The following is a 13386-nucleotide window of genomic DNA, read 5'->3' as shown; positions in this document are numbered from 1 at the left end:
GTTAGACTGGGTATTTTCAATTGCCGTTAGTAATTCCACATATCTAGAGATCAAATGTTGAATATATGTGCAAAATATTTACATCCATATATTAAGATGATCACAGGAACAGAAATAAAATTTCCAACATAAATTTAAGTTTAAAGTTTTAAAAATTGCAAGCTAAATTCAAAAATAAAATTCTATTATACAGGTTTCTTTTACATCATCATCTAGTCGTATGGAATGTATAGTATATGCAAAACACTTGGTGATATGAACAATGGTAACAATTTGAGATACTAGAGAAAAGTATTTTGCAAAGTGCTCTTCTTAAGACATTTTAACAGTAGACAAAAATTCCTACGTAAACACAGCATTGTCTTTAATCTGTAGAGTTTCAAGCGTGACCAAATTTTGACTTGCTAATGAAGACATTTATTATTATAGATAATGGTGAAAATAATCAATAAAATAACATATGAGCATATCCATGTTACTCTTGTGACCATGAGATGAATATATATAGAAGTTTTGTAGTATTAAAGTAGTAAATTTTATAATATAATTGAAAGCCTTTCTTGGATAGCCACAAGAGTAGGGATGTGACAAAGCTGAAAATTTACCGATGCCGATGTACTCACCGATAATTTTTGGAACCGATACCCATATTTAACCGATTCCGATACATAAGATTATTAAACAGAAATGGGATGTTATTTTCAGCATGACAAAAATAAATTTGCTATGTACATTTGTATTGCATATCATATATATTCTCAAGAGATGTGAATGTACATTTGCATCTACAAAAGGTGGTTATGTGAACCTTTAAGAAGAACATGGATTCTCAAGAGATTTTACATTAGTACACAATCAGTTCTTTGAAATGCAAAATGAATTCCTGTTCTTAATGTTGGAAATTTACTGCTGCCAGATTCAACTTCAGAAACACAAGTTTTGGAAGCACTTCAGGAAGTAACCTACTTCTTCTCTAATAAAACTTATTAGAAGGTAAAACTCTAGTATAATCTGTACTGGTTTAAATATCGTATTTTTGCCGATGCCAATATGTCAATTTCTGCCGATTTTTATACATCTGTAATCGGCTTCGGCACATCCCTACACAAGAGTAATGTGGGCATGCTCATATAATCACCATCTACCCATGAATAGATTTGTTTCTCTGTACCGTGAAGCAAAAGCAAGAGAAAATTGTAAAATGACACTAGTCTAGACATACCTGTAATCTTCCTTCATAGCTTGTCCTACCACCCAGCAACCTGACTGGCACATTTGTCTCATTATCAATCTCGGGATTTTGCTCCAGTGTCAACCTGATGTCATTTGGACTCCGCCCTCTTGCTTCAAGTTTTCCAGACACCATAAATCCAATCGATGGGGGAAATCTTAACGTGACTCCTGGCTGCAAAACCAATCGTCCTCCAGGGTAAATATTAATGTCTCTCCGAACATTATATTCACCTGGTTGTAAGTTTTCATGACCATCTACTTCCCCTCCGACAACATTCCCCTGATTAAAAAGAGGCACAAATATTGGATTAACTATTACTGTATTAGAATTAGGGTTACTGCTGTGTAAAAGAAATGGTAAGTAAGTGATTTTTGCAAGATTGAATCTGTCTTTACGATGGAACACCCTGTAGTAGATTTTCTCTTCGTCGGAATACCCCAACCAATTATAGGTACAGTTGATTTCTTTGCTCTGATCCTCAAGGTGTGAGCCTAACTCATAATCCGAGTCATGATTCTGAATAATGTTGCGGAAGATGTCGACATTAGCTGATGATATCACAACGCATGCAGCCACACGGCTTCTTGCAACTAAAGATGGGAATGGTTCTTTAATTCTGTTACTTCGCATGAAATTCCTCGTAAAAAGTAAATGTTGTTTCTCACTGTATGGCGATAAACCCAAATTCACAACATACACACCTTCGTTGCTAACAAATTCATTGTACTGAATGTCTAACTTAGCAGGCAATAAGTCAAGATTTTCAATCACTCTATTTTTCACTAAAATAGCACCAAACGTATGTCGGTTGAAGTAATTATATTCAATTTTTCCTTCGATGTTCACTGCAGGTTTAATTTTTACACCAAGTTTCTTATTGTGAATGAAGAAGTTGTGTCCGATTTGTAAAGTCAAGATGCCCGCATCTTGCCTCCAACATGATTGAATTTCGACTGCAGTGTTTGTACTATCGTTAAACCAATTTCCACTAACATTCAATACCGAATTTCCACAAAAGTTTCCAACCATGATTCCCACATCAAGATTTTTAAATATCTCTGTATATGATATCACAGTTTCTTGATTGAAATAAACAGTCTCAGAAGTTTCGTTCAGCCACAGTGCAAATCCATGCCCTTTATTGGATGAAATCCACGATCGTGTGACGTTTCTGTTTCCGCCAGCATATGTAATGTTTATGCCATCACCATCGTTGAAAGCTATCCGACTCTCGGTAACGTTAACATCACCGGCACCACTAACGACGTGCACTCCTGCTGTGTGATTGTTGTTGTAAATAGAACTCTTGTGAATGTGAACTTGGCTCCTTATGTTCTCCGCCACAACACCTCTGCCATTGTTGTCAGCAACAGTTGATTCCGTAACATTAAGGTCGTATGATTTGCCTGGAAAGAAGAAAAGTAAAACTCTTACAATTTTACATGTTTTGGTTTTTGCAAAATATGATGATATTAAATACTTGCTATTTCATTTGATGATAATTTCAAAACTGGGATAATTACAAAGAATAAATTAGATATCAATGAAAATATTCAAATTATCCACAATTATCATTGAGTATTCATATTGATGCAGGTGCGACTTACTCACGTAGCATAACTGAAAATGAAAAAGGGGTTTATAATATAACATGTTCGTGTAATAAAGAATATATAGGTCAAACCGGGCGGAGCATGAAAATTAGGGGGGGGAGCATGACAAAGATTAGGGGGGGGGGAGCATGACAAAGACATAAAAGAAGGAACCGCAAGAACTGGACTATCAGAACACGTGATAGAGGAAGAACATGAAATTCAGAAGCGAGAAATAATGAGAGTTGATCATAAACCATTAAGTAGGAATGTATACCAAGCAGCGTATATCTGTGAAGGGAGGGATAATAAACTAAACAGAGAGGATGGGAACATTGATGAAAAATGGATTAAAATGTTCAAAAGGTGGGACACAACAAGAGAAAAAAAATCAGCTTCCAGGTCACCCCGGCCGTGATGAACGCATCTCGCGAAATAATAGATTTCGAGCTAGATATGACGTAACCCAACGGCATTCCATGAGAGGCCTTCTTTTGCAGCTGTACTGCGTTCACCACGTCACTTCTGGAAAAGTGTTTTTAACGTGTTTTAGAAAATTTGTTTTAGACTGTTTTTACAGATTTTTACATCAGGATTCCAACGTAATGGTAGGAATAACGCACCACATGTTCAGCTGTCTTAAATCACATTTTAACCATTTTATCCATATTTACCATACCTCTTGATCCATGTCTTATTTGACGCAGCCAATGGTATAATTGAATTGGCCTATCTACCTGATGAAGGGAGTAGTTACATCCCGAAACGTAGTTTCACGGAAATCATGTACTCACCAACGTAAGTACTTTTAGGTATTTTCTAAAAGATTTTTTTCTTTTTATATTAAGGATTTCACAATACAGGATAATAAGATTGAACACTCTCACTGTTTGTTTTTTTTAAAAAAAAAAGAATACTAGCTAATATTGACTTCTCAATAATGTTTGTTATTTTCTCCATCAGTTACCACAACAAAACCAGAATGCATTGTGATAATTTAAGTTCTGTTTGTCAGAGCACAATATGATGCAGAAACCTGCTCACAACAGAAATAGTGTGTGATGCTACTAAGCTGCAGCCACGCAGAGTGCTACACACACTATGTACACTTCACTCACTATGCCAAGCAAAAATAGGTCCCTTTAATGACAATATGACACGCCATGGCAGAGTTTTGTATGGTCTGTTCAGAAGAGTTTGATTCTCTGCTATTTTTTTAAAAAAATGTTGCTCTGGACACACATGTGTAGCAGACTTTCACTCTGATGCCTGTGCATTTGCTGAAATCTAATACTGCAAATATGATATTCCATTAGTATCCATATTTAAATTTGACTTCTTCTTCACGTAACTATTTTACCAAATGATAAAATTCATCAAACTTTTTCATTTATAAATTCGTGTCATGTACCCAATCTCATTTACAAAAGAATCATCAGAATTATCACTATTCTCCTAGGACACATTATATGTTTGCAGAACTGACGAGTTTCGTATAATATATAGCTTCCTGTGTGGCCAGTTGATGTAGCAAACATGGTGTAGCATTTCAGAAAGTTAAATTATTTTGTACCTTAAATATTTTTGAATACTTAATGCCATGAAATACATATCACAGTAGCCTATTTCTTTGACGTTATAGAAATGCTATAAAAAATTCCAGCACAAGTTAAGACTTAACAGCTCAAACTAGTGTATTCATGCAAACAATATAATTTGCATGGCAAAAGAGAACATTGTAAATGGGGGGTTAGGAACTTCCATGTGTGCTCCCCCTCCCTCCAAATGTTCTGTAGTTTAGAGTAAATTTCAATTAAATATAATTAAAAACCTCTAAATTATTATTTTAAAAACTTTGCATGAAGGTATATATATGCTTCACAACCATGCCAATTTTATTGGACAATATTTTCACACAAAAATTACAAAAATGAAATATCTTAACTGAATCTAGATTAAGGAAATATTATTTCACATTATAATACTATCTAGGATAATGAAATACATTTTCAAACATTTGAAAAACAATTACAAGAAAAAAAAATCCACTTACTGTAACCAGATGTGAGTTGCAAATAAAAACTTGCTGCAGTACGAGCCTGTGCACTGTAGCGGATGAAAATATTGTTCCGTGTTGAACTGACACTCTGAACAAGAGTTCCATTCCTGATCTTCACTGAAGCCAAAATCTTATCGTCTGCCACACTTCCATCAAAAACCTCTATCACTGCGCTGTCGTTTCTGTCTGTCACCATGTGCAGGAAGTGTAATGTAAGGATGTGATTTCTCTTGGTGTAGAAATACTGCAAAAATATATATCATTATTATTATAAACTAATGGTACCTATAGCAATGGACACATAACTAGAGGCATGCATATTTCGTTTTTGACGAAAACACGAAATGTGAAATATCACATTCTAATGTTAATTTTTCATGTTTCTGAAAGGTAAGGTGCATTTTTCTACCCTGTTTTGTCGCGAAATGAACTGCAAAATGCGAAATAGACTCTTAAACACAAAATTTACCGTTTATATATCGACATGACACTTTCTGAAGTCTGAAGTATCCTGTGAGTTATGCAATTCATGGAAAATTGTTTAATTCTGCTGTAAATATTTGAGAAACAAAAATGGACCCCTTTATACAGGAATAAACTTAACATTCTGGTAATGATTTAATGTGCCATTAGAAGGGATATGTTTGTTTTGTGTAATAGTGCAGTTTTTAAATCAAATTTAGGATTATATTCACATTTTTAAAACCAAAATGTCATTTTATATCATTTTTTCAACGCTATAACAGCGAAATTTCATTTTATTTACCGCTTTTGAACCCGAAATTGGCTCTGTTTTTGTACCGAAATTTTGCTTTTTTATTTACCAAAAATATGTGCCTCTACATACAACCATGATACCGAGGATCAAATGTGCACTAGGATTACATTGTAGGCTTAGAGAGAGGTACATATGTGTATTACCGTGGAAAAATACACTATTTATATGTTCAGTCCTATATGCAGTAGTTAACTAACAATATTGTGAACAAACTTAAATGGCACAACTGCCCTTGAGGGTCAGGGTCTTCCTAGTGACTGACCGCCAAACTCCCACATGCCTCAGCACAGTTGGTTGATCATACAACCAGTTATGGGGTGACATGTGGTCACCACAACAAACTTCCCAGTCGTTACTGCAGGTTTCCATGACTGGGTTACACCACTCATTCATAGCTCCCCAATTTCCTCACAACGGTGTCTAGCCCAGTCCTATACACTGGCAAAATCTCAGGAGAAAAGTTGTTAAGCTTCCCCCAGGAGACTTGAACAGTGTGCATCCCTTAGCAATGGTGTATCCAGAAGATATAGTTGGGAGGGGCAAATTTCAGTGGTGTACCTTACCTCACCAAGAATCAATTCTAACCTACACTTTCACTTATTTATATAAACAAAATATCAGACTGTAAACAGGAACCAAGCTGACTTCCATGCTTCAGAGTATAGGCGTTTGCACGGATGTTCACATATTTCTTTCCACAAAGGGACAAACAAGGTATTTTTCCATGGGGCATATTACCCCGATAATAGTGTTGTCCCTCTCAAAAAACACCACTTCAATTTGAAATTATCACATAATAATTAATGTAAATGACTATAACTGAAATCAAATTATATAGTTTTTCTTGTATGTACACATTGCTTGCATTGTAGAATTATTTTGTTGTAGTTTACGGTTATTACAAGCATAAGAAAACAGTTTTCTTATGCTTGTAATACCTGTAAACTACAACAAAATAATCAAATTATATGTGTAAAATATATAATTTTAGCTTGACATTCGTTTTCGAAGGAGGAGATGTGGCCATCCTTGGCTCCCCTTCCAGACGTTCTATGCCCCCTATATTATTATACTTTTACTTAGAAATTTAGTGTAGAGGAATCTTATTGCTGTTATTAAACGATATTATACTCTTAAAGAAAAGGAAGTATTTTCAAGCCGATGAAAGTTCGAAGCAACTACGGGGGAAGGGGGTTCAGTGGCACAACCACAAGGGAGCAGGGAGGCATTGCCTTTTTCCAAACCTTGGACGGAAATCAATTCTAAGGGGGCAAACATTGAATTGATTGATTAATTGAATTGGTGTTTTAAGTCCACTTTATGCACAGTAAGGCTAATCAGGACTGGACCTACAGTTTAAAATGGGATATGAACCACTATGTGCCTCCACCAGGTATTGAACCTGGGACCCCTTGATTACAAGGCAATGGCGCTACCACTGTGCCATCGGGGAGGCCGGCAAACATTGAAGTAAAAGAATGCAAGACTAGCAGAATCTTAAGAGTAGCAGGACAACAGAATACTGAATATGGAATTAGTTTTCACGTCTTTCTTGCATTATTTCTTCCAGATGGCCAGAAGCAGCACCTGCAGGGGGTACAGAGGGGCAATTGCCCCCTAGATTTCAAATTTTATGCAAATAAAAACTTTTTTCGTAAAATTTTCTTGCTTCCTTTGCTCACACTATCTGCTTTTCTTACAGTCAAGTTCAGAGGGGGAAGTAGGTAGGGGGCTGCGAGAGTTGTTCCTCTATGACGAACGATCTGAATGAGAAAATTGTAAAGGAGAATGCCATGGCATCCCTGACATTTTTTGCATGCTATTAAATCAATACTTTTTTAAATTTATAGAAACATTTTCTTGCTCGCTTCACTCGCAATTTATTTCTTTTCTGTAATGCATTGTGAATTACCAGAGGGACAAGTAACAACAACTAAGTACTTGAGACAGTTGCTGCTATAACAATTTGGTATGGAGGAAAAGGAGAGCGCACATTTCAAAGACAATTTATATCATTTTTGTTAAAATGTTTTGATTCAAAAGATTCTCATACCCAAATATGTTCATGTAAATTTTTCATAATGTGATATATTCTGTGAAGCAATTTTTTTTACGTTTAGATTGTCCTGTGGCCTAGAAGAGGAGAGAAATAAAACTTCTTATTTCCAGTTTAGTTCGTTTGAATATTGGCCTAAAAGTTAACATGCAGTATCAGGTTTGAATTATGGCTTCTTAAAATTTAACAGGTTATGGGCCCAGCCCAGGTGTTCATGAACTGTGCTGCAATGTACTTTGGAGTTGCTTCATCACAGTGAAAAATTTTATCGTAAATTTTGTGATGTACTCATGACTGATCACATGATATGATAATGTATGTAGTGCTTGTGAAGCTTTGAATCGAAATTTGTGCAATCTAATTTTTTTTGTACGAAAATTACGGTGTCAAGAAAATTGAAACAAATTCGATAATACAATGACGACTCCAATCGTGATTAATAGTGGACAGCCAAACATTGAAAAACTGGAAGGTGTTAAGAATTACGCCACGTGGAAGTTCGTAATGAAATTAACTCTGATCGATAGTGGTTTATGGGACTGTATCGAAGCAGCTACTCCAGTGGATCCAGTTCGAGACCAGAAAGCGTATGCCAAGATTTGTTTGTGCGTGCATTCTTCTTGCTACCCACATGTTAGAAATGCTGAAAGTGCAAAGGCAGCATGGAAAAATTTGAAGGCAGCTTACGAAAATCAAGGTATAAGTAGGCGCTTAGCAATTAAAAGAAGACTGACCAGAGTGCGTTATGAAGATTTTCCTTCAATGGACTTGTACCTTGGTGAAATAATCTCATTACAACAAGAGTTGGCGGACGTGGGTTGCAGTGTCGATGATGAAGAAATCGCCGAAATTATGTTGATTGGATTGCCTGAAGAGTTTAATCCTTTGGTAATGGGTATTGAAGGAACACAGACGAAACTTACCAGCGAGTTTGTGAAGTCACGGCTCATGCAGGGTGATTTTCGACGAAGTGAAAATGTTTCCAAGGATTCTGCATATTTAGCTTCAGATAAGAAGAAGGGTCCATTTGTACCTATTTGCCATCATTGCAAGAAGGAAGGCCACATAAAGCCTAGATGTCCTCAACTACAGAAGTCTAAGAAGCGGATGAAGAAACCTACAGTTACGAAGCAAGGACCAAGTTCTTCGCAACACAATAATTCGTTTTTGTTGACTACCCACAGTGCTTATGCCAGTAAAATATTTAATGATGATGACTGGTTACTAGATTCAGGGTGTACTTCACACATGAGTAAACGTAAAGATTGGTTTGATAATTATTCAAATTCTAAATCATCTGAAATTACCATTGCAAATAATCAAAAGGTGATCAGTAATGGAATTGGTGATGTGAAAGTAAAACTCAAAAATAATGTGCAGAAGTTAATATCTGAAGTGATGTATGTTCCAGATATTACTGCTAATTTGTTGTCTGTTAACAAAGTGACTGAAAAAGGTTATGTTATGCTTTTCGATGACAAACGGTGTAGTGGTTACAATGTATCTGATATTGAGATAAAGGCTACTCCAAAATTTACAGCAACAAAGGTAGGTGGCATTTATAAGTTAGACCAGGCTGAAAATTTGTCCATGATGAATTTAAACAATACTACTGTAAATTCTCTTGAAAATTGTGAAGAGACAGTAGCTATGTTGTCAGTTAATGCTTCACAAGATGTATGGCATAAACGTTTAGGTCACTTGAATCTAAAAGGAATGATATCTTTGAGAGATAATTTAGCTGATGGAGTATGTTTTCATGATGACACCCCAAAACAATGTATCCCTTGCATTGAGGGGAAGCAGAAAACTGCATCCTTTCCCAAGGGAGTGGCAAAAAGAGCTAAAGAAAAACTAGAGTTAATACATTCTGATGTTTGTGGACCAATGTCCGAATCAAGTTGGGGTGGTGCACGATATTTTGTTACTTTTACTGATGATTATACTCGCAAGAGTTTTGTATATTTTCTTAAATTTAAGCATGAAGTATTTGAAAAATTTGTAGAGTTCAAAGCTTTTGTAGAAAATCAGTGTAATTTAAAAATTAAGAAACTTAGATCAGATAATGGTACAGAATACTGTAACAAGAAATTTTCTGCATTTCTCAGTGAACATGGTATAATCCATGAGACAAGTGTTCCATATACTCCGCAACAAAATGGAGTTGCCGAGAGACTAAACAGAACAGTTGTAGAAAAGGCTAGAACCATGCTTCATGATGCTAATCTCAGTAAGAGATATTGGGCTGAAGCAATTTCAACAGGTGTATACCTGAAGAATGTTTGTCCTACAGTTGCAATTAAAGATGCTACTCCAGAGGAAATGTGGACAGGACATAAAGTTAATCTAAGTCATCTTCGTGTATTTGGTTGTACAGCATATGTTTTGACACCAGACTATAAACGAAAAAAGATGGATAGTAAGTCGAAGCCATACATTATGGTAGGTTACTGTGAGTTTACAAAAGGTTATAGATTAGCTGATACTTCTAATTCTGGTAAGGTTATTAAAGCAAGAAGTGTTATATTCCTGGAAAATGTTGCAGGGTCATGTGTCGATAAGACAGATGTCAACACTGACATGTCTTCTGATGTAATTTTACCTCTGACTGTACAGATACCATTTAGTGGATCACAAGTTAAAAACAATGACAGTCAAAATATTGTAGGTGCTAGACAGAAATCTGAAGAAAAGTCAAGTGACACTTTATGTGTTGATAGTAATGTCGGCGAATTATCAGAAGTAACAAATTCAGAAACTGCTGAATGTTCTAATGTAGGTAGTGATTTTTCTCAAAATGTAGAACAAGAAAATGGTAGACCTGTTAGAAATAAGCAATTACCAATTTGGATGGGTGATTATGATTTATCCGACACATCCTTTATGAGTTTTGAGGAACCTGTAAGTTTTGAAAATGCCACAACATGCAAAGAAAATTCCAAATGGAAGAGAGTGATGGATGATGAATATAAATCACTCTTGAAGAATGAAGTTTGGGAATTAGTAGATCGTCCAAAAGACCAGAGTGTAGTTAAATGTAAATGGGTATATAAAGTAAAACAAGATGTAAATGGGGATGTAGATAGATACAAAGCTAGATTAGTAGCACGGGGCTTTACGCAACGATACGGTATCGATTATGAAGAGACGTTTGCACCTGTTGTAAGACACTCTACTCTCAGACTTTTGTTTGCTATTGGTGTGGAATACAATATGGACATAGATCATATTGATATAAGTACTGCATTCCTGAATGGTGATTTAAATGAGACAATTTATATGGAACAACCACAAGGTTATCAGGTTGATAATAAAGTGTGTCTACTCAAAAAGAGTTTGTATGGTCTAAAACAAGCAAGTAGAGCTTGGAATCAGAAAATACATGATGTATTAATCAAAATGAAATATGATCAATCAAAATGTGAACCTTGTGTTTATACAAAATGTATAAAGGGTAAAAAGATGATTGTAGCATTGTATGTTGATGATATTTTTGTATTTAGTGAAGATGCATGTGAAAAACAAATGTTGATCCATGTACTGAAAGAACATTTTGATGTTAAACTATTGGGACCAGTAAGACATTGTCTAGGAATGGAGGTTGACAGGAATAAGAAATTGAATACTCTAACTTTGTCTCAAAAGCAGTATACTAAACAGTTACTTACACGTTTTGGTATGAATAATTGCAAAACTGTTTCAACTCCCATGGAGCTAAATGTAAAATTAGAAAAAGCTGAGAAATGTGAAACCAAATTTCCCTATCAGCAATTGGTAGGTAGTCTCATGTATCTAGCAGTTTGTACGCGACCAGATATTGCTTTTGCTTGTAGTAAACTCAGTCAATTCAATAATTGTTATGATGTAAGACATTGGGTTGCAGCAAAAAGAGTCTTAAGATATTTGGCAGGTACACTAGATTATAAACTTAAATTTCAAAAAGGTGGAAATGAAGTAAAAGTGTACACAGATGCTGACTGGGCTAATGATTTGGTAGATCGTAAGTCATACAGTGGTTCAGTTGTAAAATTTGGAGGCTCAATTGTAAATTGGGAATCAAGGAAGCAACGAACAGTTGCATACTCAAGTACCGAGGCAGAGTATTATAGTTTGGGTGATGCTGCCAAAGAGGCACAATTCATGAAAAATTTGTTATCAGAGATAATTGATATTAAGGTGACAATTACAATTTTTAATGATAATTTAAGTGCTCATAAAATTGTTGAAAATTCACAGCACCATAGGCGTACAAAGCACATTGATGTACGACATCATTATATTAGGGATGCTGTTCAACAAGGAGATTTTCATTTGGTTTATCAACCAACAAATGATATGATAGCAGATTTGTTAACAAAACCTGTATCTAAAATTGTGCATGACAATTATGTATCACAGTTAGGTATGAAATAATTATAGTCACATGTATGTAAAGTATACATATTTGAGTAAGGGGAAGTGTTAAAATGTTTTGATTCAAAAGATTCTCATACCCAAATATGTTCATGTAAATTTTTCATAATGTGATATATTCTGTGAAGCAATTTTTTTTACGTTTAGATTGTCCTGTGGCCTAGAAGAGGAGAGGAATAAAACTTCTTATTTCCAGTTTAGTTCGTTTGAATATTGGCCTAAAAGTTAACATGCAGTATCAGGTTTGAATTATGGCTTCTTAAAATTTAACAATTTTTGCATTTGGATTGTTATAGAGTGGATGAATTGATTATGTTATGTATTTAAATAATATGCTTTGTATACACATGCACACACATACACATCAATGCAATAAAACAAAAAGGGTGAGATAAAATGAGATTTTTCTTTCCCGACTGAATTTTATCAAGGCTTTTGCCCCTCCCCCCCTCTAATCAGGTCGTCTGTGCATGCCTATGCTTCAGAGATTATTGTTTAGCAGAAATAGACTGTTCTTATTGTATGTTGTTATCATAATTCTCCTCATCGCCACGGTAACCTGATCGATCAGATATGAGGAATAAAAAAAACAAAATCCTATTCTGTCAAAGGGTCTTGGGTTGAATCTCCTTTTGAGGCATATTGCCCAGTGATTCCAAATTTAAACTGTAGATGCAGTTCTGATTAGCCTATCTTGAGCATAAACTTGACTTTAATCAAACTTTAAAAAACTATTATCCAGCCTGTTAAACTTCGCGATGAAAGACAGAATATTTCAGTCTTCAAAATAATTCGACATAATAATTTATCTAAAAGCCTGGCAAATGGAATGGGCGATTGCAATCGCCCTCCCCATGGATCAGGAAAAAACCTGAGGGTGAGTCACTAAATGCCGACAATATCGCTCCCCAACTCCCTCCATTGAAAGTAGCTAATCAGGGCAGACACAGCCAGCGAATCACAAACTTGATTCTAACTCTTATGTATTGAGCTGCTCCCAGCATGAATCAATCTCAGCACCAAAACCTGAAGTCGATTGTCTATTTCTTAGTGTAAAGCCATCAAATCAAAACTATTAAAACTAATTATAATTGAGCATACTTTCTGTTTGAAGTCTTATTACAGAGTTTCAGATCATTCTCAAAATTAAATTAAATAACTTGATTCATTAATAATCATACATTATTACTGATGCAAGAAAAAATAGAGCAACATATCAGGTTCTATTCGGGGTTGTTAAAGGACCAGGAATTT

At 35.3% G+C, this 13386-nt stretch overlaps 1 protein-coding gene across 2 annotated transcripts in view; it reads right to left on the bottom strand.

Annotated features, from left to right (window-relative positions):
• The window catches only part of bark (C-type lectin domain-containing protein bark beetle), a 243301-nt gene that overhangs the window by 52273 nt on the left and 177642 nt on the right, over positions 1-13386 (bottom strand). For both annotated transcript variants that reach the window (XM_083125145.1, XM_083125146.1), the window contains 2 exons: positions 4880-5129; positions 1223-2640 (listed from right to left, as the gene is read on the bottom strand). In XM_083125145.1, the coding sequence (XP_082981271.1) occupies positions 1223-2640; positions 4880-5129 (1668 nt within the window). The remainder of the gene's footprint in view (positions 1-1222; positions 2641-4879; positions 5130-13386) is intronic.

This window comes from Lepisma saccharinum, chromosome 7, assembly GCF_977018435.1.
Source record: "Lepisma saccharinum chromosome 7, izLepSacc3.1, whole genome shotgun sequence".
NCBI classification, from domain to species: Eukaryota; Metazoa; Arthropoda; class Insecta; order Zygentoma; family Lepismatidae; genus Lepisma; species Lepisma saccharinum.
Note: the sequence above shows the minus strand (reverse complement) of the source record. Positions and strands in the feature narration are given on the sequence as shown.